Genomic DNA, 26216 nt, shown 5'->3' with positions numbered 1-26216 from the left:
AAGTTAAAAACCAGTCACTTTTAAAAAAACCCCATGCTCTGCCAACCTAACATGGACAGGGGCCTACTGACAGGATTATTGGGCAGGTTCTACATGGGGTCCAGTGCAGAGCTCTTTTAGCACACATCAGGATGGTGATCTGACCAGCATTGAAACCACTGAAATCACTGGCTGCAGGCATTTAAATGAGAGTCCTGTCAGCAAAGATCAGATGGTCAGGGTGGCTTTCAGTAGAGAAAGCTGAGATAGGAGACTTCATGTATTCTCTCTTTGGGCTAAGGTTGGGCAGAACAAAGCCAACTAAGTCCAAAGCCAAAGTGATAGAGTCTGAAACCAAAATTAGGTTGATGCCTGATGGGTTTTTCGTACTTTTTCATTGTACTTTTATACTCTTTTTATATCCTTTTACCCTTTCCCATTCCTGTACTTTTTACTCCCTGTATCTAGCTCCACATGTTTATAACCCTTGTACTCTTGCCTTGCTTAGAATTCTTTGGAGAAGACGAAACAATCTCCACAATCTCAAGAGCATAAGGCACCAACCTTGAAAGAGCCCCATCACTGGGACATGTTTTTGTAAACTAAGTTGTAACCTTTTTGGGGGGAGGTAATTTGAATAAGGGGGCAATTACTTCATTTGTAAAGCTTCTTACTGGGGAGTTTTAGATAGGTATGCTAATCTATGAGGTCCATAAATTGTATATGTGTGATATCGTTGCTCTCTTTTTCGTCGTGGTGCACCTGGGATCCTATTAAACCAAGGTAATACCCTTTTCCTATACTGCATGTCTGCGTCTCAAATTTTTTACCAGCATTTTAGGCATCAAGGTCTCCAAAATTATTTCCAGGCTAAGCAGCTTCAGAGTGGTCAGAAGAGCATGGTGAGGGGAACATAACTATAAATGCTCGCCAAAGCTTTGTGGTGGTCCTAATGTTCTAATAATGCTGTAGCGTGGTCCAAGCATTACCCAGTGTTCTCAAGGGTATGTAGGAATGTGAGGCCACCTCCCTTAAAGAAGCTTGGATAATAGATTCATTTCTGTGTTCATATTACTTTTAGTTGATTTGTAAATGCTAGAACAAGCAAGTATACACCACACACGCAATAGCTACTGACAATCAGGTCAAAGGACTGTGTGTCACTGTAAATGTCACTGCAAATGTCACTGCATGTCACACAGTGCTGAAGGCAGCTTTTGATAAACACTACAAACGCATTTGTCAAGATGGTAAGCACAGAACTGAAAAGTAAACTGAGGGAAAGATCCTGAAGTAACAGCCTGCACAGAGCACATCCTTGGGTGTGAGGCAGTTAATGACAGTAGATGTGCATCCCATTTCATCCATGACAAGGTAATGTATCCACCTACACCCTACAGACACTGCAAAGGTGGAATATTCAAGCCTCAGTATTATGCACAGATGTCTTTTAGGGAAATGTAGGCAGTAGCCTATCATTTAGACAAATGCAATCTATAGTTCTAAACTTCACTATGCCTTCTGATGCAGACTTCCATTTACAAATGTCCAAAAATGAAACCTATCATATAGAAGTACTCACAATGTTTAAATAACCTAATGTATCTCCAAAATAGAAAATGTTCCCATTTTGCAGCATCAAGAAACTGATGCTAAAGACTAATGAGCAGGGTTATCTCTACACTTTGGAATGGAGGATAAGGTAGAAGACCTCGAGCTGGCTAGTTCTGAGCAGGCAAGTGCATTCACCAGGGAGAGTACTGTACTGAACAGTATCGCTGCACTGCTGTTAGTTTTGAAGTAAACTTGGTTGCCTCTAGCTCAAGCATCCATTCAATATTTTATTGTACTGCACTCAAACAAAAGGAAACAAAAGGTATGCAGAAACATTCTGTTTGCCTCTTGTTTAATTCCAGCACAGATCCAGAAACTAAACAATAATTACAAAGGTTTCATCCTACTTGCATCTTCCAAGATCAGCAACACATTTTGATAACTTGTACTTACTTCATAAGATGGTTTGCATGGTTCAGACTGGTGGGTCATTGCTTAGGGGGTAATGAGACCAGGGATACAGGAACAAGTTTCTGGAGATTGTACAAGATCTAATATGATGTGTTTAGAAGCGGAACCAAAGGCGCTGAAAGGTAGTTTGGGGAAGAACAAGTAAGGGAAAATAGGATGATAAAGTCAACATGGGGACCAGTTCAACCTTCACAAATTGCTAATACTAACTTGCTTGGCTGAGCCCTGTGCTTGATCACCCCAGACCTACTGGGACTGCATGCTCAATCTTGCTACTGGCTGGAGCAGGGCACTGGGCTGAAGGGTTCAGTGGTCCTCAAAGCAAGACAAAAAAAGAAAGTCTTCAAAGTGGAAGAGCCAAGTACTTTCCAATGAACTTTCCTTTTACCCTCAGATTGCAGAAGCACATAAATGCCAGAGCTAAGAAGAAAAAGACTGTTTAGGAAGAACATAATGGCACTGGGGCAAAATGCCCACACAGCACAATTACGATTTCTTTCTTCTGCTGCTCACAATCGAGACCTGAAGTGTCTTCCAGAAAGCTCAAGGAAACCCTGCTAGTAAGTCAAATTATAGGTTGTGTAAAGACACAGTTATAGAGTTCCATAGCCCAGGAGTTCAGCAAGTAATAAAAAAAATAGAAAAACACCATGACTAAAACCAACATTTGCAGTTACATTAGCCAGGATGAAGTGAGTAAAACTATGAAACAGTGCCAATGGAGCAGAAGTTCAGAAGATATTCATTCCAGTGGCTTAGTCAAATACCTCATAGCACTCATTTCACACTGTCTAGTAATACTTACTGAAGCATCTGACATTAACTAAACAGACAAGTTAATAAATTAGATAATTAGTCTCTTCTGCTGAATAGTATCTTAATATACCTCTCTGTGGATTTTTCCTACTCTGCTTAAATAGTGCCATTCAACAGCTATAAAGTGAATGTCAAAGCTCATTTGCATCAAATGTGATAGGAATGTTGAAAGAAGAATGCAAATCAGTATATTTTTTTAAGCTTACTGCACCTCTCATTTCTATCACTATCAGAAGACTGATTCCACCTCACTGCAAGAGCTATTAAAATAGAAACCTCAGACAAATCTACAATGGCATTTTGAGAAAGGATATGCCTTTTGTATTATCTGATAGGTGCATAGCACTGAATAAAAAATACATTATGAAAAAACCCAGTATTCAGAAACATTTACATTGAAAGGCTGTAGAACTAATGTAAATAATAACAACACTAATAATGTGCAATACAGGAGGAATTTCAAAAAAATTATCGAAAACTATCCCACCACAAAACATAGCAACTTTGGATATGTCTACACAGTTTTTGCAGACAACTGAGCACTGGCAGATCACACTCACCTGAAAGAAACTGCAGACATACTTATTACTACTTAGCAGCTAAGTAACACATAACAGATGGCTTCAGGCCTTGTTCCAGCACCCTTTATGATACTAAACCCTGAAAGTATTAAAAACTTAAAATTTAGTGCAGTATCACCAAAATCTCTTCTCTGTGCAGCATTGAGTAGTGAAAAAAACAAAGAGGAGAGTGGAACCTGCATGTGTCAGAGGCAGCTGTGACTGAATGAGCAGCTACATTCATTATAACTTGTATATGTATATATTTGTAATAGTAACAATAATAATATCAGTAACAATGTTAAATGCACTAAAAGTCACTAATAATATTAACTTCTTTCAAAGGAAACGTTTATTTCTCCTTACAGGTAATTTTTACCTCTTACTCAAAAAAAAATTAGTTTAAAATAATATACAAATGCAGGAATAATGATCAAGGCACATGAAGTTACTATTCACTGTTTTTAACACTAGTTCAGGTTGTATTACTTACATACAGATAATGTAACCTGACATCTGCACTTTGCTGTTATACTCTGTAGCAGCCAAGGTATGGCATTACACAGCCATTATATAGAGCTGCTACTTTTCTATCTCTAAACCCCACTATGACTTCTAAGCTATTTTTCACTCACCCAGTACCTGAATTTTCCATTGCCAAGTTGTCCTTTCTATACTCATGGACAATAGATTAGTTACAAATTCTCTGTCCAAAATTTCTACCTGCTTGTCCCACTCTTCCACAGTGCAAAACTCAGATCTGGCTTTTATTGTCAATCGATTTCTCTTAGAACTTCCTCTATATTCCACTTGGGCAGGGAACTAGGTGGCAATACCCATTTTCTCAGACCTTCCAGTTGGCTCTCCACCAGCCCAGAGAGCTCTAATGATGTTCTACCAGTTTGGCATGTAGTAAAAGAGACTCCAAACAGAAAGAGGGACCTGAGGGATTGAAAAAGCTGCAGTTCCCTCGGGTATTTTAATTCAGCACCACATCACTGGATTTTCATAGAAATCTGTGAAAAAACCACACCTGTTTGTGTGCAATGGACTTGCTCTAGGGGTGAAACACAATTTTCATTTGGGAAGGCTGAACTAACCACCATATTCTGTGCTGTGCAGTGAAGTGAAGATCCCTGATCTACCTTAGCCATTCATAATTACTGTATGAGGCTGTATAAGGCTTTTCCTGTGAAACCTGATCCAGAAGAGAAATCTGATCCATACATGCTCTATGCTGACCTAAATCATCTTGATTTGAGATCTGCATAAGGGAATTTCCAAACAGGACAGGTTAAAGACTGTGTAAGTGCTTTACTCTAGTAAAGCACTAATGGAGCACCTTTGGCATGGTGTGTTTGTGGCCAGGTTTGGCAGGGTGGAGGTGGCAGGGGAGGCCTTTTTGAGAAGAGGCCAAGTGCCCATGGACAGGTGGTGGCACCTCTGGGAAAACATATTCAAGGAAGGATAAAAAATGCCAAGCAAAGAGAGGAGGAGGGGAAAAAAGAGTGAGAAACAGCAGAGGGAACCCAGAAGTCAGAGGAGAGAGTGCTCCATAGCAAAGCAGATATGCCCTGCAGCCTGTGGATGACACACATGGAGAAGAAAGGTATGAGAAGAAATGGCAGAGAGAAACCACTCAGCCCTGATCATAACCTCTCCACACCCCTTTTGCATCACTTGCTTCCTCTCTGAAGGGACTTGGACTGCATGCAACTTGCAGTGATAACAAGGGAGGAGGAGAGGAGTCTGGGAGGAGGTCAAGCTGAGCCTGGGAAAATGGAAAGGAAAGCTGTCGTTTTAATGTTTGTCTCTTTTGTTTCCCACTACCCACATTAGCAATTTTTTTAACTGGCAATAAATTAAGCGAATCTTCCCCCTCTTGACTGTGTTTGCCTACCATGGTAACTGGTAAGCAGTCTCCCTGTCTTTATCTCAACCTATGAACTCTTTCATTCCTGTTCTTCCTCTTTTCTCTCCCATCCTGCTGGGGAGTGGAATGAGCAAGCAGCTAGGTGGGAGTTTGGCTGCTAGCCTACACTAAACCACCACACCTCTCAATGAAAAACCCCCATAACCAAGTCAACGAGCATGAAGATAAAATTGGCCTCAGTGTTTTGTTGTTTATATTGAAATGGGTAGCTAAACACAGTTCAGATATATGGAGAAATACTCTGCAGAAAAAGATACAGTCATATTTGCCAGAGGATATAGTCAAAACACTGTGATTCTCCCCTCCCCAAAGGGATTTGATTAGAGAATCACTCATAGAGGCTCTCTGAGAAACTGTAAAACATCTGAGAAGGCACAGAATGTATTAACCCCTGTCACTGTACAGAAAAGAGCTTTGTACATGAGGGAGTTGGAGAGAAGCCAAGGTACAAGTACTCAAATATCAGTGAGTGCTGAAAGAAGCTGCGACTGTGAGCTTTTTCTCAACAGACAGAAAAAGGCTTCTGACATTATTAATATGAGTGTGCACAGCAGTGATAAATCACTAAACTGAAAAATGACAGGTTCTCAAAAATATAGAAAGGAGATTCAAGACTTGAAAATGTGTGCAGAAGAATTACAGAAAGTTTCTGGAAATCAAATATAAAGTGAACATTTGATGGATGAGTGCTAGACATTAAGCCTGAATTAATTTGGCACCATGACATTACTGGATATACACTGGAGGTTTGCTTGCAATAAGAGCACAGTACTTACAGCAGGAAAGGAGTAAGTCTTTTTAAACTACTTAAATGAGTAGGACAGAATAGATGGAAAATTTCAATCTAGGTTGTAGAAGCTGCTGGAAAAATCACTAGAAAGCCATAGAAGCCATTGACAGAGCTCCATAAAGACAGAGCAAAAACCTAGTAACAATCTAATTTATGGGCAGAAGAAGAAAGTAGATTTAGGGGTTCAGGACAAGGCATTTACACCTCCCAGCACTGCTCAGAGCCTTCAACAATTGGTAATTAAATAGCAGGTAGAACTGCACAATCAGTCCTCCAGATGAAAATAAGAGTGAGATACTCTGGAACCACATAGAATCATGAGTACAGGTATTTATGTGTTGCATTTCTTAGCAAAGAGCTGGTTTCTAGGATCAGAAGAGATATGGTGAAATCCTTGTCACACTGAAATTGAAAGAGAAATTTCTGGGGTTTATTGTGCCTTTACACCCTGAAGAAGGTGTATTAGGTAGGTATTTATAAACAACAAGTTTATATGATTATATGCCTGTAGCGTATTTCAGGAAAATCAGCAGGATACATGACTTATCCTAATGCACAAACTGGAGCCTGTAATACTAAAAGAGTTCACATGGTTTTCATACTCACTGACAATTACATTGCTGTGCTTTATTATTTTTGTCCCAAAACAATGATTTTCTGTTTTCTAATGGCCTACTAATGCCAGTAAGCACCCTTTTGTAACAAGTGGAGCAGATGTTCATAGAAGACAGCTCTTTACATCAAAACTTGACACTATTAACTGGTGAATTATGTACTCTTTCACTCAAGACAAGAGCAGAAGCCACAATCACTGACAACAGTAATCTGGTTGTTTTCAATTTGTCTTATGGGCAAAGATTGCTCTTGTTCTCAGGTAAGATATTATTCTATCTAACTCAACTTGGCTGCCATCATAAAAGATTGTAAAACTTTTATACAAACACATTAATAACACCCTCAGTAATTTCACATACAACACCAAGCTGGGCATGAGTATTGATCTGCCAGAACGTAGGAGAGCTCTGCAGAGGGTTCTGGCCAGGCTGGGTCAATGGCCCAAGGCCAGGGATGTGAGGTTCAACAAGGCCAAGTGTCAGGTACTACCCTTGGGTCACAACAATCCCCTGCAGTGCTCCAGGCTGGGAAAAGAGTGGCTGGAAAGCTGCCCTTGGAGAAGAACTTGGGGGTGCTGATCAACAAGGACTGGACATGAGCCAGCATGTGCCTAGATGGCCAAGCAGGCCAATGGGATCCTGGCCTGGATCAGAAACACTGTGGTCAGCAGGACCAGAGCAGGGATTGACCCCCTGTGACACTGGTGAGGCCACAGCTCAAATCCTGTGTTCAGTTTTCTGCCCCTCACTACAAGAAAGACATTGAGGTGCTGGAGCTTGTCCAGAGAAGGGGAATGGAGCTGGTGAAAGGTGTAGAGCACAAGTCTGAAGAGGAGCAGCTGAGGGAGCTGGGGGTGTTTAGCCTGGAGAAAAGGAGGCTCAGGGGAGACCTTATCACTCTATACAACTGCCTGAAAGGAGGCTGTAGCCAGGTGGGGGTTGGATTCTTCTGCCAGGTTACAAGGGACAGGACAAGGGGAAATGGCCTCAAGTTGCACCAGGGGAGATTCAGATTGGATATTATGAAAAATTTCTTCACAGCAAGAGAGGGCAAGCACTGGAACAGGCTGCCCAGGGAATTGGTGCAGTCACCATCCCTGGAAGTGTCCAACAACTGAATGGATGTAGCACTTCATGAGACATTTTAGTGGACATGGTGGTATTAGGTCCAAGCTTTGACCTTGACGATCTCGCAGCTTTTTTCCAACCTTAATTATTCTATGATTCTAATAATTTGTTTCATCCTGTTAACTCTCAAGGTCTTACCAACTTGACCAAAGATATAAACACAACCACAGAAGGTGTCAGGATTGCTTTTAAACCCATTAACTTTAGCCATATACTAAATGGTTATGAAACCAATTAACTGCTGGCCTGAATTCATTTGGTCATACTCAAATCATTTCCTGTCAAACATCTGCAGAGGATCAAGTTATTATTCATGGTTTTGCCATAAAATTTTGCACTTATTTCTTTAATCCATTGCTTTCGGAGTTTTCCTTATTTCTTTGATCTGATTTCAATTTGAGGTGGAACAGTCTTTTTATATTGAACTGGGAAAGTTTTGATATCATTACTGCCTGTGTATCAGTTCTGAAATCACTTCTACCCCAGCTACACTTTTTTTGCTGATGCTGTTATTTTTGCATAACACTTTCACTTGGAATCTCACCCTACTCCCACTGAAGTCATTCAGACGGAATCTCCATCATTTTTAATAATCGTTATACTGCGCAAAGCAAAGAAATATGCAAGAGTTAGACTGGAGGAAAAAGGTCTGTTACTTTACAGTAATATATATCTGCATTGGAAATAGAGCTAAACAAATTCAAGAATTCATAAAAATTAGCATAGTATATTTCTTTATGATCAGGTTTGCTGATCGAGAAGTTTCTAAGTTTTGCCTTAGTTTCAAATGCATACCCCAGTTTCCTAGTAAAACCTGCTACAGTAAGTGTAAGGCAATAGCTTTTCACAAGTGCTGGGCAGAGATGTATTTTCATCTGATACAAACTGCCCTGATACAACTGAAGAAGTTCAGATGCGTAAAAAGTGGTGCAGGGAGGAGGGAAGTGACTAAGCTAAAGACTTCAAAAGTAAACATGAATCCTGAAAAGGGAGAGGCTGCAGATCCGAGCTTCTCTTGCCAATTGTATTTTTGCCCTTACTCCATGAAAAAAGCATTAATTCTCTCCTGCAGTCTGGCAGACACTTTTCTCTGTCTGCATTTAATCAACATTTTCCTAGTACAGGCCCAGTTTTCCCTCCTTCAACTTTTATCACTTGTCCTTCATTAAGAAAGCAAATCACATTTTCCTTCTGTAGTTCTGTCATTTCTTCCAACTCAGCCTTCCTTTAGACCTGATGTAGGAAAGATCACCTATCCACTACCCTGTCATGTACTAGCAGGTATAACTTGTCTCTTTAGTGTTGCAAACACTAGCTAACATTCTTCCAGTGCACCCAATGGAATTCAAGGGTGCTGTGGTTTGAGAAATGCTGCATGGAAACAAATGTGCATGGTGTTAACAAATACAACATGACACAAGAATGTGGGGTAAGAATAAAAAGACACTGAAGAAAAATTTGCAGGGGCTTCAAGGAGCTTTGGGTGAGGTCTTTGATACTTGCATCACTGGAGACAGATTTAAATGGAAGGGGGAAATGGGATCCTTGAAACTGTCCGGTTTATTCACAGAGAGACTATTTCAGGTCATACCAAGCTCTTCTTGTCTGTGCTTGTTCTGTATATCATAAATAACCACTGAAGGGAATAATTACTGTTGGGTTTACTTCATAAAGAAGATGCTATTTGAATTTTAGAATAACAGGAAATAGAGCTGTATATTAAGCTTGAAACAGATTTTCATCCATACTAGACAAACTTCTCATGGCAAGCAGTATCACATTTCACCAGAAGATTGGCTGCTTGCAACGGGACAAAATTAACTCCTTTTTTCCCCCTCCCTCAAAATGTTTCAAAAGTTTTCATATACATAACCTACACTAGGACAGAGTTATCAAGTTATTATGTGCCTAATCATACAAAAGTATCAATTTGACTTCAGGTGGCAATTAATACTGCTAGTATGTCTTACAGCCAAGATGATATGAAGTTATTAGGTATACACACACCTGCATGATTCTTCCATTACTCAAAGTGTACCCAGTGGGGAAGTACAAGTTTCTAGTAATTTTAGTATTATTTAAAATTACTTTTTCATAATTTTCATCTATTCATGGTGGTATTTAGGACTTTATAAAAATCAAAGCAAAGCAGAGAACTAAAAGCAATACCTCTGTAGCAACTCTCAAATATTTATGAAAATACAGATTTTTCCCTTCTATTTAATTTAACCCTGCAAATCAGATTTAAAGTACAGACTTACAGAAAATCTCTACAATGGCCAAGTTAAATAAAGCAGCAGATTATTTTCAGAATATCACATAAGTTGTATGTGTTATGATCTGACCTTCTGGAGCTGGTTTACTCGCATTTGTTTTTTCTGGATCCTTCACCTTGGATTTACTTGTGTCTTTTCTTCGCTCTATATCTTTAACTGTAAAGTAAAGGAGGAAAAATCAATTAATCTAGAAACAATGCAGTTAGAAGCATGTCATTTTCTTCTTCCTGATAAAATAGTTGCATCTGAAGATATGCTTAGGTAATGAGTGACTGTTTCTGGGTTTTCTCTCCCTAACTTTGGATTTATTATTTGTATGGATCTTTCCCCATTCTATCATCATTTAAGTTCTCAAAACTGACTCTCTTCACACAGGAGAGTCCAAATAGTGACATCAGCACCTAAGCCCATGCAGACAAGATCCCACACTGGAAATATAGTACAGAAAATTGGCAAAGCTAGCTGGGGAAAGTCCAGCACTGCAAAGTTCCACTCCAAGTCAGTCAACACAAAAGCACACAAGCCAGCTGTTACACTATCTTCTTTACAGAATCAGCTTAGATCCCATGCCCAAATCTGAATTCAGGGCACCAAATACTCCCAGGAGTGCAAGGCTGCTCCAGAGCTGAGACTTTGACAGTTTCCTGTTCCACAAGTGGGTGGGATACCTCCCCTATGTCCCATATCTCTCACAACAGCCAAGCAGAACCCAATTTGGTTAGCAATTCCTACTATTTCATTAGTAGAAAGTGTTGCTCTACAAATAGACTGAAATGTTCTGACAAAGTCATTGCTAAAGTCACGTATTGGGAAGAAAAACCCCTTCCAGAATTTCCTAAAAATGCTAATTGGTATTCACACTCCAGCCATGTGCAACAGCCAGAAAAAGCTTAAAACAATGAAGCTGAGAATATCTTTCATAGAAAATAAAATTCTACTCCAATTACAGTTTTTAGTTCATATAAAATTGGATTATGGCTGACATTCATCCAAGCAGGCACTGAGCCTCAGCCAGGACCAATGTCTCTCTGTGCTACATCATTCAAGAAAACACTGTGAGCACATGAAGGGAGGTTATCTGTCTCTTGACTATACAAGAGAGATAGTACAAACATTCTGTTGTACATTAGTGGAACCAAAGTCAAATGGATTTACTGATTTACCCAACAGTATGTGGAATATCTGAATCAACCAGGAGTGCTCCAAGTTCCAATCCAAAATATAATCACAAGACTAAGGTCAAAGGAAGACAACGAGCTGCTGTCAAATATTGGAATGAGATCTTCTCAGTATGACAACCCTTTGCAGAACCTTTTACAGTGCTCACACTCTAGGTACAGATGGGAAAACAAAAAGCCTGAAGTTCTGACTCCTCTTCTTACTAAGACAGCATGTGTGACTGTGGATCACCTCTGCCTTTAACAAGCAATTGTGAAACTGATTCAGGAGCAAATTCAAGTCCACAAGCTTGCTGAGGAGTCAGCTTTTAGCAAGGCAGATCTTGGTTATTAGCTGGGTTACAGCTAAGGCCACAACATTAGGTCTTAGTCAGAAGTCTGGGTTTAATCCTTAACTGAACAAGACTCTGAATAAAATGAGAGGTGGAATACCAGAATAATATTGGCCAAAAGGATGCTGTTGCTTAGCCTTCCAGGAGCATTCCTTTGAGAAAAGGCCAAGAGCAAGGCCAAGGGCTGGCCTCTTCTATTACTAGTGCTATTGAGGGGCAAATCACAAGAAAAATGGGACAAAAGTCTGAAAATATTCAAAGGAGACAAGTTAGTCATATCTTGACAGAGATTTCTGGATTTGAGAGCTGCCAAAATTCTAACCACATAGGAAGAAGAGGCAAGACACCAGTTTTACTCAAATATTTACACAGATAAAAATTTTATCTAGCACAGGATTTTACATCTGCATTTTCAAAGGAAAAAAAATCCCCATCGATCTTAGTTCATTAAACACTATGTACTAGAATAAGAATGTATACCTGGCTACATAAAGAAAAATACTCTTTTAACAATAAAATTTTATTGTAAGCTTGAGAATTCTTAGTACATCGGCTTCAACTCAACAGCATTAAAACCATACTTGCAATGCACTAAACCAGATGATACTCTCAAAAGCTCTTTATATATTTGACCTTTATTCATCTCAAGAATTAGTTGCCAGATGTCAGAGAACAAGGAAAAAACCTATAATACAGCATAGCAAAGAAAAAAAAAGGATTTTTATGTATGTGTATCTGGTTTTACTCATGCAAGGCATCATGTCGGTAATGAAACTCCGGCCTTATTAAGTACATGTTTTCACGTGCAGCAATGTAAATAGAACACAATCCCCAGATTCTTAAATCAAGCTGTCAGTTGCTCTAACTTTCCCTAAAGGCCATTTAAAAAACAGCTACAGCTAATATTATAGAATTTGCTGTAACCTTTTGTGGGCTTCTCTTTAATGCTAAAGTAATCTGTGGTTTTGTGGGTTTCCTAACCAGGACAGAACTTAAGTTAGTAAATACACAGTTGTAGGGATGAAAAGCTTAAAGAACTTTGATAAACACCACATCAAATACACACCATATTTTATCTTGTGCTGGTTTTAAGAGAAAAGTGGTTTAGCAATGACAGTGAAAAAATTTCAGTCTCACGGAATTCAGTAGGCTTGCAACTGCACTCCTACAGTGCCACATTATTGTATTTATCAACAAAATCCCCACTAATCATATGTAACATGTTTAACATGAAGATCAAGATAAATCAGATAAGATGTATATATATTGCTACGATACAGACATTAAGAGTATGTCTTAATCATACAAAAATTAAATTTTTAAATGTATTTTACTGCTGAAGACCATTAAGAAATCAGCCTTTCATACCACTGAACTAGCAAGTAGTTGCCAGTTGGCACTGCTATAACATTGTTTTAATAAAAAGGAAAGTTTTTAAGTGTCAGAATATAGAATTTTCTTTCTACTCCCTGGAGATTCTTTCCATGAAATACCAGCTAATCTCCTAATGAAATGAGGAAGAAAGGGATGCCAATCCAATGGAAACAAAGATAGCCCAGTGCAAGAATGCATTATGCAGTCAAATCAGGCCTCTACCTCTACTTGTACCAGTTCAAATATGTGGCTTTGATTTTCCTTCCACCACAGAAAAAACTGTTTTTCCATCATCCCTCTTTGGGTAAGAATTGTTACCATTTCAAGAGTTACATTAAATATCTGATAAATGCTGTATGTCAGCCATAGACACGTACTTCTGAACTGGCCTTGTGCTGGCTTACTCTCCTTGTCTTCACTGAATGCAATGATCTGAAGGGCATAATTTTGATCTGGAATGAGACCTTGAATAATTGCTTTGGTTGCAGTATTTTGAAGAATTAATTGATTTGTTTTTCCACCTATAGGAGAAAAGATAAAAAAAATCCAACAAATATATAACTTTGTTTGCTTTTCTTATAGCACAGTAAAAGTAATGACTTAAAAATACCTCAAGCTCTACCATGACCAAAGCATTCCCACTTTTCCCACTTTACCCACACAGTCAGGCCAGAGAATATCTCAGAAAAGCAACAAGTTAGGCAGTTCAACCAGTTTTCTTAAATAGAAATACTCTAAGATCAATGTTTGCATCTGGGCCTCGAGATACAGCCATGGTGTCCTCCAAAATCATTAAATATGAAAAAAAGAAATATTTTACAAAAATCTGTCAAGTTTGGTAACATCATACCCACGGGGTTTCACTCTGTGATTGGCTGCTAGTTTCAACCCTATTGTACCCACTTTCTCACCCACCCACTATTTGCCAACTTTCTTTGGGCAAGGAAATTCTCATTTATAAATACAAATATTAACCATTTTAATGTCCATTTCTATATAAAGATTGCATACAAATATGTGAAAAGCTGTATTTTAGCTGTATTGTAAAACTGTTTCTATATATAAATTTAATTTTAAATGTACAGAATAGGACCTTTATAGCTCTATATAGCCACTTTGTTGCCCATCTTTTCAAGTTTTCATTCAAAAATTTGTAAAGATTGCTTGCTTTTTCAATTCTTTTTGATCTTTCCAGAGAGTTCACTAAGAGATAAGGGACAGGGAGATCCACCTTAAAGGTTTGACTGAATTAGGGTTCCAATTATTTCCCTTGAACACTTCCCAGACTTCCTTACACCCCACTGGAAGAAAGGTAAAGACAGATGATCAATGACAATTCCCAAAGACTATATATGAAGCATAACTAGCATTGATCCACTTCTGCTACCTCAAGCATTCGATTCCCATTTTCTGTGCCTGACCACCCTCTAGTGAAATCAATCTCTCTTCTGTTGACCAGCCAGTACTTCATTATCCAAAGCTTGCTCACAGTGTCTGCATCTTGGAGGATGACACTACACTCTGAAAAGCTTTTAAGCCTTAAGAAGACAGTTCTTTCACCTTAAAAGAGAACATAGAGACTTTTACCTGAACTTGGAGTGACAAGAAGTTTATATCCAGTGAATTGCCCTTTGGGGGCTTTCCAAGAGATCTGTACACTGTCAGGACTCACTACATTATATCTTAGTCTTGTTGGTGGGGACACTGCAAGTTTGGAAAGAAAACAACATTATAAATTCAAATTAAAAGTAACCAATTTTAAACAAACAAAAATAAATACATACAGGAAGACAACACAAAATTTTAATGGTAATGGATGCAAGTTATTCAAAATGTCACATACATCAGTTTATTAGTTTGTAAAACGACATCCCCAGGTGCACTACTTCCCTCAGACAGACCTTTTATTCTCTTTACAAAACAAACTAAACAACCTAACAGCAGAGGACAGAAAGACAAACAATGTTAGATGTTAAGACAGTAGTTTAGCAGGCAAAGCTGGTAATAAAAATGCTCTTTGTTAAAATATGGGAATTAAAATTGCTCTCTTGCTTACACTGACAATATGCATGACCTAGACTCCTTTACCTCTCTTTTACTGTGGGCATTTCCCCACATTTAATGTCACCCAGGGCCAAATTTTCAAATCCTCGTGAGGAGAGAATAACCAAGAGGAAAGACAGGCATGCACAAGACAAAGGGAACATCAGCTGCCCAATTTGCAAACCTGGCTTCAGCAGCACAAAGACTTGCAGCTGCAAACACTGCTGCAGTCTCATCAAGACTAGCAGGCATGCACAGGCAAGCCAAGGCTTAGACGGGGCAATCTGGATGGTAATTAAAATTTGGCTTCTATTTGTATTGTGCCATCACCTAGGTTTCAAACTGAAGCAGCAGGTGAAATGAATAAAAGCATGAAATGATTGAGAAAGAGGTGATATATCAGTGAAGCAAGCCACACAAGAACAAATGTAAAAGCTACCCCATGTTGCTCCCATAATATCAGCAACTTTGTGTCTCTGCACATAAACGAGTTTTCAGTTTTGCATCCCACTGCTTAGTCAAACTCCACGGATGCTGGACACCACTCTAAAAAACATTTCTGCTCTGCTTCAGGGAGGCAAATCCCTTCTTCACTGAAGAACTGCAGCAAAGCAGCTGGCAGTGCAGCCTGAGGTATCCAAGGCTGTCAGTAAGGGGAAATCTTCTTACATTTGAACAGAATTTGTCTCAGAGAACAAACTGATCTACAGGGAAAGGCAGCCAGGGAAGCTGCCCAGAGGCTGAATCACAGAAGGGCTAGAAAACCTTAACAAACACTTCCAATCTTACTCCTCCTCATTGCCTCCATCGCCCCCTGAATTGTCTCCTTCATTTTCCAAACCCTTGGTGTTCTCTGCCATTACATCCTTAAGGTTTCTGTTAGTCTAAAATTTCAGGGAAATTATCTGACGCAGGTAAGTGGCAATTTCTTTTCCCCAGGGCTAAGATTCCTCTTAACTGACTAAGCTCTCCCCCACAGATTGTTGGTCCTTTAGATATAATAAACCAACAGTCTCATGATATTTCTGAGATGCAAGGATTACAGCACATGGCGTATCTGAGCCAACAGGCAGAATGTGCTGGCCAACAATCTCTGGCCTCTCCATTTGACCTGCTACAGCCAATGCAGCTCTGGCACCAGCAGCAGCCAAAGACCTGTCCTGAACCGATTACTTTTTCCTACGTGCTACTTTTTCCAGCAGCTTGGGGGAAGAAAGAAGAAAAGAGGCAGGCTGTAGTTTTCTGAGATTTGGGGGTGCGTGTTTTTTCATGTCATCTACCATTAAATACATTTTGGATCTTAAAAGTAAGAATCTGGAGGTTTAATACAAGAGATGTATTCCCTTGCATCCAGCCTCTCATTCCGTAAGTGGCAGTTCTGTCAGACCAAGGGCAAGTTCTGCAGTTCTCTTCCTTGAGGGACTCAACACCAGAACACAGAAAAGAGAGTACACAAGTATCAAGAACAGCTTGGCAACACTTCTGCATTCTCCAAGACTTCAGAGAACAAGTTCAAGAGAGGCAAGGGGAGAGAAACAGCAGGCTGCACATGAACTCCACACACTCAAAACTGTTCTTATTCGCAGCTCTGGGCTTACACCCAACCTATGCATTTCCTCAGCTGCTGGGCACAATCAGGCCTCATCTTCAGCCTGCCTGTCACCTCTCTGAAGTTTAGAAAAGAGGCTGTGAGCAAGAGCATGTGCAGGAATCACTGCAAATGGGTTCTTTGAAAATTTGGCCCTCATACCACAAAATGTTTTGCTAGGCAGGTTTCTGCAAGAACATTCAGCATGCTGTAATTGTAAAAACATGACAGACTATGGCAAAAAGTTTTTAAAGCCAAGCAGACTGCAATTATGGATTACAGCTTTTAATTCATTCTCAAGATTCATTGTCTTTGAGCTATAAATCATGAATAATGAACAAGAGTGACAAATCATACCTAGAAGTTCACAAAAATACAATTCCTCTTATTATTTTACCTCAGGAATAGCAAATAAACTTTTAAATAATGATGGTATGCCAGTATAAAAACGCTGCAGATTTTACTGGGATTGAGTGGTAAATTTGTATGGCGATTAAGAAGCAGAGCAGAGAGCAGCAAAGTAACACCAAGGATTGACAAAAAAAGCCGAATCATGTCTTAGAATTTCAGAGTTCATTTTCTCTGCCATCTTCTTCCTTTCCCATTATTCCTTTCCATCCTACTTTCAACTTGACAGTTTATGAAAGCACCCTCTAACAAAGAAGCATAGTTCTGGCCTAACTGCTATTAGCCATCACCAAAACAGGTAAATATTTGAGCCCCTAAAAAACAATCAGAGATCTTACAAGCAAAGAAGGACACAATCACCAAAAGTATTTCTTGTATACTACAGAGTTATAATGTGAAAGACTAGAAAAGTTGCGCCAGAATAGTCTTTACATAACTGGTCAATTTTCACTGGGTACTTTTTGTAGCAAAGGCAGCAGTGCAGCAGAAGGGACATTCCCACATGGCAATTAACCATAAAAAAGAAAATAATTATTCACTAGGCAGATAATCAACTGTGTCTTAGTTGTGCAAAGACTAACGTTCTGGCATAGAAAGGTACATATAGCTAAGGAAGTTAAAAATCTAACACTCGAACAGACAACAAAATATTGATGGGAATTACTACACATTCACCAACCTGAAGAGGATATCTTTATTTCTTTGGACCTTTATTGTCTGTGGAACAAAATCTCACTTCTTGCAGAAAGGAAAAAAATTAATCCAAGCTGAGTTGGTTAACTGATAAAAATCAGTAACTAGATCTCTTTAAGTGGTTTTACAGGAATGCAAAAGAGAATGGCTGTCAGCAACATTAGAGCAGTCACCCAAAAAAAACCTGACAAGTTCAAGGCTTTGGTTTATGCCACCAGGTAAATTAGCACTCCAAACACATAACTCTTATGGACAATGAGGGAAAGAATGTTTTCAACTCTTACTGGAAAGGAAAAATACAACAAATTGCCTATGGACAATTCTGCACGACATCCAGTAGTCTAAGATTGGATACTAACTAAACACTGTGGCTTCCAATTTACTGTTGTCATAAGAATTGAACAAGTTAATATGCACTGTGATTACAGTAGTAATACATGAAAATTATTGCTACACAAAGAAAACTTTACATCTTTAAATACAGAAAGACTCTCAAGGCAAGTTACTTTATGAATAAGTGAAAAATTCTCAAGTGTTTTTTTTGCCCAGAACTATGTTCATGTTCTATATAAAAACGTACGTAGACAAAAGCTGTTATTTATACATTCTATTGAATGGGGAAGAAACAGCAGCACTGAAAAAATAATTGTTGTTGAATAAAAACAGAACAGCACTATGTGGTTTATAAGGCATTAGGCACAAAATGAGATAGAACCACATAGCTCCTCTGCAGGAGTGAGTTGTAGCTTCAGGCATGTTGGCTTCAGTCTCACAAACATATTCTCCTTTCCAAGAAGTCACTTTGCACACCTTTACCTGAGCATCTTTGCCAAAGGAAGGAAACACACGCTGAAACTAATACCAGCTCTTCCTACACCTTGGCAGAGGGTACAGTTTCTTAAAACAGACAAACAAAGTGTATTAAATTGTAAACAGTTAGCCAGCTGCATGAAGAGCTTTCTGCAAGGAGTGGCAACCTTGAGAAAAGAAAGAATTTGAGAAACATCTTATTACTTTAAGTGTACCAAGGGACTTTTTTTCTGTGAACATGGAATAGCAACTTCATATCACCTCATTCAATAGAGTAACAGTCATGTTGCGCTAAGGCAGTAGTCCACTTAGCTTAATATCACACTGCTGACAGCATTCCATAGCTGATGCTTGCTGAAAGAGTCTAAGAACAAGGGAAGTATTGTTCTTTATTCATCAAGTGCACCAACTCTAGCTTCTGCTGGTGTGATTACTGTGGAAAAAAACCTCTCTCTGACCTTCGTTTCCTTGTATTCATATTAAAGAGAGAAAACTCTCCAACTATAACTGATTGGATCAAGGTTTAAAAAAAAGCAGAGAAGAATATAGTTTTCCAAGATCAAGGAATTTTGCAAAACCTTCTGGAGATGGATCTCAGTCCCCAGTCCTGTTTTGCAAATCTTAACCATATGTATTAGGACTGAAATACAGAGAAAGGACTAAACATATGCTTTGCTTTCTTGGCTCATTAAGTCACAAACATTCTGGACCTCATTTCTGACCAGAATTGATGCAATGAACATTGGGAACATACACTTCTTTATTCAACTCACATCGACGACATCAAATATTACAGCTTACATGGGTCCCTAAGTTCTGGGAGAGGCTTGTAAAACACTCAGAGATTTCCAAACATCCAAGATGGTATGCTTCCCCAGCACTCGAGTGCCACGCTGGACAACACTGCTACTTGTATTTATCAGAGTTTCGAAAGCCTAACATTGCCAATAGTCTCTGAACGTGCTCATGAATAATGCATTATATAAAACACTTTAAAAGACCCCAGGATCCAATTCTGCTCCTGGTTATGCCCATGCAGTCTCATATCAAAGGGATTATATAAATCTAAAATTGAGAGAAATGCCTTTCTTTAGAAATCATAAAAACTCATTGGTATTCTTCCTCCCTCCTTCCCCAAGCAATAGGATAAATTTTCTCTAGCAGTCAAGCCACTGTCAGTACAATCAAACAAGTATGTAAGCCTAACAATCCCAGCAGTATCCTTTAATACTCACAAAGGAGATTTTCATTTTAAAAGCTGCAGAAGTAGTCTGCTACATTTAACTGATATGTGCAATATGGAATGATGTAAGCACTACAACAGCTACTGTTCCAACAAAGAAAAAATACATATTCCATACAAGCTTAATATCATATCTGATCCTTCAAGTTTACTTGATTACATAGAGGACAGTATGAGCAATTTCTGATAAGCACTTTCATGTAAATAGCAGTAAAAAAATGTTGTGTATAACTCATTTTGAGATACATGAATTTGCACAAATATTTATGCTATTTGAGATACTGGGTTCAAAGAGCACATATGAAGATGTAATTCTACTCCCACCTGCTCCCCAAGATCAGCAGCAAAATTCCAACAGTCGTGTATGATTACATGACTGTTCATTTCAGTAGGACTGGATTCACATCCTCCTGAGAAGGAACTAACACTTGTATTTGGAATAAAAAAGTCTATTTCTGCACATCAGAGTGAAAAGCTCCATCTTCTTTCTTATGACTCACCTTGGCCCTGGACATCACTGATGAAGAAAGCTGTGACAGCTAGAAAAGCCAAGAGAAAACAGCTCTGTATCTCATATCGACAAAGCATCTTCTTCCCCTCAATACACACAGTATCAGCAGGTCTGAAAACACATGGAACAAAAAGACTTAGTACAAAGGCAAAGAGAAGGCATCCCCTTTAATGAAAATTAAGGGAAAATTTTGATGAAGGGAATTTACCATAGACATCAGTGGAGACAAAATTTCCTGGCAGCAGTTTTATGACCAAAGCAGACCAAAGCACATGTTACCTGAAAGGAGCAAAGAACCCCACTTTGAGGGTTCTGAAAAATTGGCCCATATAAAAAGAAACACTCTATTCTTCGCTAACCATACACAATCATTGGAAATACAGTAAGCTATACATAACAAAGTACAACATGTATCTCTGTGCAATCCAGTTTTGTAAGAACCTTATCAAGAAACCTGTGGCAAAGAACTCTGAAGCTTGTTTAAAAAGGCAGAACTTCATTCTGAAGGAACTCAAGTCCTCTTCTCATTGTCCTCTACAGCCTACTCTCTTTTTCCTTTTTCTACCTTATTCAACTTATGCTGTGCTCTCTGTTGTACTATCTGCACTTACAGTAGGTAATATCATGGTCAAAACCATTTACACTAACTTAACCAGTTGGGAAAAATCAACACATCAGAATGCAGCAATATATGAACACTAAAGGTAGTTCTAGGTGAACTAGCTGGGTTGCAATTCTGGTGCCAAAGAGGAAGTTCCAGAATGGGTAATTTATCTGACCACAGAAGTCAGTATTAAAAACAATAAGTATTAAAAACAATACCAATTTCATCATCTGAACCTGTCCTTTAATACTCCCCAGTAGTTAGTTAAGGTCTACAAAAGTATCCCTCGAGATACATCAACATGTGCCTAGCACATTACTTATTTATATTTCACTCAGCTTTACAGCACTAGTTTTAGTCGATTGTCTGGGCCAAGATGAATTTCTGCTATCCTCTCCTGTTAAAATTCTACAGGAAAATCAAGGTAAAATAGTAGTGAATTTCTTGCTGTCAGCAAAGAGACAGCATTTGAAGGCTTACTTGGATAAATTTTGGGTTATGTATTTCTGTGTTGCAGGTTTCTCACATTTACCTCCTGTGTCGTTTTCTCTTATATTTGTGACATACCATCACTGTACTTGCCTTCCATGTTTTCCTTGTCTTGAAGGCACAAAGCAAGTGGCTGATCCACTATCTAATATAAAAAGCAGATTGAACTACCTCAACCATTACTAAACAGAAGTGGAAAAGACCTCCATCACCTTCTCTCTTTGTTTATCTGCCACCTGCCATAGCTATCCCAGGACTTGGTAGGTCTACTGTCACAAATTCCAGTCATGAATGCTTGATACAACTCCTAGAAATATACCAGCGCATTATACATTGTAAATTCCATCTCCACAGGAGATTATCCAAGTTTTATCTAAATTATCAACAAATTTCACACTACTTAAACATATTCTTTGAATCCATCTCTTATAGTATAAATCTTTCAAGGCAGAGGCAAATACCTAGATCCCAAAACAAAGATGTGCACCAGGAACTTATATATTGCTATGCATAGATCTTGTGACCCATCCTCTAGACAAAATTCAGGAACCTGAGCAAAGTTCCCAGGTTCCCTACTACATGAACCAAAGTGTCAAACACCCAAGCAGTCAGCAGACAGCTGCTTAGTGACTGGCAGTAGAAAGAACCAAGAGTATGTCAAAACAGGCTGAAATCCATTTCTTCTGTATCTCATGTTGAGTACTGATGTTTATCCCCTCACTCAGGAATACAACCTGGATCAAGTAAACTCTGACTCTTCAAACAACAGCATACAACTCATTCTTCCATGCAGACACCACTGATGATGTGTGGATTTCCTTCCACAATAACCCACACATTAAAATATTCACTCACAGTGGTGGCTCAATTCACCATCTGCTACATTTGATATAAACCCTCCTCCAAAATAAGAGCTATAAATACTAACTGACCAGTAATCCTGTGTTAGAAACATTCTCTACTGCTGCTTTTAGAGAAAAGCCAGAGAAATAAGTTTTATTGGAACAGACGCAACTGGTGCTGGATCAGCTAGACACAAGTTCACCTCTGCAATCATCCGCATGTCAAGGCTCACTTAACCAGACAAGGAAACCCCCCGTCTGCAGCCACCTTGTGGCTGACATCGTCTGGGACTAAAAAGAAATAACCTATTCCTTCTGCTTTTTAAATATTTCACCTCCTAATAAGCATGTGGTAAGTGCGTTATCTGCCAGACTAGCGCTGGGAGCAGACACCAAGCCCTCGCAAGCCAAGAACCTGCCATGGGGTGAGCCCGCTCCCGCAGCTCCTCTCCCAGCCGCGCTCCAGCACTCCTGGCACGGGCTGGGCAATGGGGCTCCTTCCCCTGAGGGAAGGATGGTCCCTCGGGAGCGCCCAGCGGGACAAACGCGCCTCCCAGGGAAGGAGGCTGAGCCGCCTCCGTGCAGCGCTGGCTCCCCTCCCCGGGCCGGGCAGGTCAGCCGGGGTTTTTTGCTCGTATCCCGGTGTCTCGTTGCGGAGCGGCGCGGCCCCGCTGCCCGGGAGCAGCCTCCTGTTGCTCGGGTCGCTGTCCCGCCGGGCAGAGCCGAGCGCGCCCTGCCAGCCCCTCAGGCGGCGAGGCGGCGGCGGGCCTGGGCCGTGCTCTCCCGCTCGCCTCCCCGCAGCCCCCGCAGCGGCCCCAGCCTGGCCCGGGAGCTGCGGCTCACAGGCTCCCTCTGACCCCCACTGCTCTTCGGGGGCTCCCCACCACCAGCATCCACCTGTGTGAAACCGAGTGCCCGCGCCCCGGCTTAAGGGAGGGACAGCGGGGAGCTCGCTGTCTCCGCGGAGCTGAGGCGGGGAACGGGCCCCGTGGGACGCGGGGGCTGCCGGCAAGGAGCGGAGACCGGGGCAACGGGCTGGCCGGCCCGGGCAGCCCCGCGAAGAAAGCACCGTGCGGGCTCCGGGCGAGCGGGGCTGGGGCGGAGCGAGTGCCCCGACAGAGCGCGGCACGGAGCGAGAGAGCGAGACAGGGAGGAGGCAGCGCGGCGGGACGCGGACAGCAGCCAGAGCCTCCGCCGCACCAACGCTGAGATTGGCTGGGGCAAAATCACTATCAGTTTTAAAAGTAAGGCCTTTGCAGGAGTTTCTAAAGGGGTTTCCCCGTCCTAGCCCAGGCTCGCCACCTTGCACTCGTCCATCTCCTCCTCCCTCACCCCATTACCCCTCCGCTGGCCAGGCAGGTGGATGCGGAGCGCGCAGCTCCTGCCCGACCCCCGCCCGCCTCGCCGCAGCCCTCGGGGGAGACGAAGCGGAGCGCACACCGACCTGTGCGGGCATCAGCCGGGGAGCAGCCCGCGGGGAGCGGCCGCTCGTTTTCACGCGGGGCTGCGGGTGCTGAGCCGGCTGCGGGAGAGCCGCTTCCCTCCCCACTGGCCGCTCCGCATCTGATAAGGCGAAAGGGTAGAGAAAGGAGGCGGGCAATTATAGGGCAGAAGGTGGAAAGAAGGGGGGAGGGAGGGAAGACGCATAAACGATGCCTGAGATCCCACCCTCCGCCCCCGAGCCCGATCCCCTCGGCGGGGGCGCGGCCAGGTGCGCGGGAGGCAGGGCTGGGGGTGCGGGCAGCGTTCCACAGGCAGGTGCTGGGCTTGCCAATGTCCTCGGTCTTCTGGGTTTGCTACCTGTTAACTCATTTTCCTCTCTCCAAAGTTCCTCATTCACTTCGTTTATAAGTGATTTAGAAGTTGCCTACTCCACATTACAGCTTGGAATGCAAGTATCACCCCACGCCAGCTATTGAGATGTGTGGACTAGTGATTCATCAGAGAAATATTTATATTAAAGTGTTCCAAAACTTGTCTGGCTTAGTATAAACCTTGATTGAAAGTGTCGTAGTACATATGTACATTTTTCACCATATGGATAGACACTGCAATGGTACATTGAATTGCAGAATCTATACTCAGTTTCCGTAGAAATCTATACAGAATCCGTAGAAATATGAGTTACCCTGTGGTATGTCCTACTGAATTTACAATTAAGGCTACTATTCACAAAGTTTGTAAGTCCCAAGAATTTAAGAGGTGAATGAAAATAATTATTACGACATGCTTGGTCATCTGTATAAAATTACAAATGAAATCACTGATGGACTGAAGTTAAAAAACAGGGGTAGATGATACAGAGATGTGCATGCTTTTTTAATGTAAGTAGGAGCCCCTTCTAGGAAAGGAGAAGGCAGTGAGTCACAGGGAGATGACTGTGACTAAGGGTAAAGCAGGACCTTCTGTTGCTGAGTAGGATTCCCAGTCCTGGACTCCTGTCCAAATTCATAGTGCACAGATATCTTTCCAGTCAAACTGCAGGAGTGTTTGAGCTTTAAAGAAACTCTTTAAGACCAGTTGTTTTCTGTAAAAAAGGTTCAAAAGCGTTCCTGGATCTAAAAAGCATCTACCAGATTCCTAGATCCTGTCATCTGTAGTTATTCTACTGCACCCCCAGCTGTGTACAGCAGCCAACACACATACCAGTCAAGAAGAGTAGCTTGCAAGATAACAATTTGTCTGAAGCAAAAAGATGTTCAGCTCATTGATGTTTAACATTATACAGTTCATACCTTTTTCCTTCCCTAATTTATGTATTTAGCTAAACAGTAATACCCAAAAGAAAAGGAAACTGATCATAGAATATGCTGAATTGGAAGGGACTCATCAGGATCATCAAGTCCATTTCCTGGCCCTGTGCAGGACTCCTGAACAATCATACCATGTGCCTGAGAGCTTTGTTCAAATGCTTCCTGAACTCTGTCAGACTTGATGATGTGATGACTTCCCTAGAGAGCCTATTCCAGTGCCTAAGCACCCTCTGGGTGAAGAACCTTTTCCTGATATCCAGTCTAAATCTCTCCTGACTCAGTTCCAGGCCATTCCCTTGGGTCCTGTCCCTGATCACGAGAATGAAAACATCAGTACTTGACCCTTACTTAGCCTCACAAGGAAGTTGTAACTGCAATGAGGTCTCCTCTCAGTCTCGTTTTTTCCAGACAGAACAAACCAAGTGACCGCAGCTGCTCCTCATATGGCTTCCCCTCCAGACCATTCACCATCCTCATGGCCCTCCTTTATGACACTCTCTAATAGCTTCATGTATTGTTTATATTGTGGTGGCCAAAACTGCGCACAGGACTCAAGGTGAGGCCACCCCAGTGCAGAGCAGAGCAGGACAATCCCAGCTGGTGATGCTGTGCCTGATGCCCCCCAGGACATGCTTGGCCCTCCTGGCTGCCAGGGCACTGACTCATGTTCAATTTGCCATTGTCCAGGACCCCCAGGTCCCTTGCCACAGCACTGCTCTCCAGCCTCATTCCCCAGTTCATACACACAGCCAGGGTTGCCCCATCCCAGATGCAGAATCTGGCACTTGCCCTTGTTAAACTTCAAACAGTTGGATATTGCACAGTCCTCTGTTATGTCAAGGTCTCTCTGCCCTCGAGGGAGTTGACAGCTCCTTCCTATTCAGTGTTGTCAGCAAACTTACTTAGTATTCCCTTGAGTCCTGCATCCAGGTCGTTAATGAAGATGTTGAGCAGATCTGGGCCAAGGATGGAGCCCTGTGAAACCCCACTAGGGACAGGTCCCCAGTTTGATGTGCCCCATTCACTGTAACCCTTGTGCCCAACCTGTCAGCCACTTGCTCACCTATCACATAACTCAGTTATCCAGCTGTGTGCTGGACCTTCTGTCCAGAAGGCTTCTGGGAGAGACAGTCTCCAAAATCTTTGATGAAGTCCAAAAATGTTACATTTACGGGCTTCCCTTGATGGATCAGTCTATTTGCAGTGCCCCTGCAGACCAGGGAAATG

General features: G+C 41.2%; 1 protein-coding gene across 7 annotated transcripts in view; it reads right to left on the bottom strand.

Moving 5' to 3' along the window:
• Positions 1-23914, bottom strand: part of COL14A1 (collagen type XIV alpha 1 chain) — a 113359-nt gene extending 89445 nt beyond the window's left edge. For 2 of the 7 annotated variants that reach the window (XM_085053474.1, XM_085053475.1), the window contains exons 1-5: positions 23681-23914; positions 20291-20412; positions 14593-14709; positions 13383-13526; positions 10191-10277 (exon numbers count right to left, since the gene is read on the bottom strand). In XM_085053474.1, coding sequence (XP_084909600.1) covers positions 10191-10277; positions 13383-13526; positions 14593-14709; positions 20291-20378 — 436 coding nt within the window. In that variant the 5' untranslated portion in view covers positions 20379-20412; positions 23681-23914. Of the gene's footprint in view, positions 1-10190; positions 10278-13382; positions 13527-14592; positions 14710-20290; positions 20413-23133; positions 23239-23680 lie in introns of those variants that run through there. The other 5 variants (XM_085053477.1, XM_085053476.1, XM_085053473.1 and 2 more) reach the window with 4 other exon arrangements.
• Positions 23915-26216: the final 2302 nt, after the last annotated feature.

The sequence above is a fragment of the Lichenostomus cassidix genome, chromosome 2 (assembly GCF_008360975.1).
Source record: "Lichenostomus cassidix isolate B80296 chromosome 2, HeHo_3.0, whole genome shotgun sequence".
In the NCBI taxonomy this organism is placed as follows: Eukaryota; Metazoa; Chordata; class Aves; order Passeriformes; family Meliphagidae; genus Lichenostomus; species Lichenostomus cassidix.
This window is presented reverse-complemented; position numbering and strand designations above follow the sequence as displayed.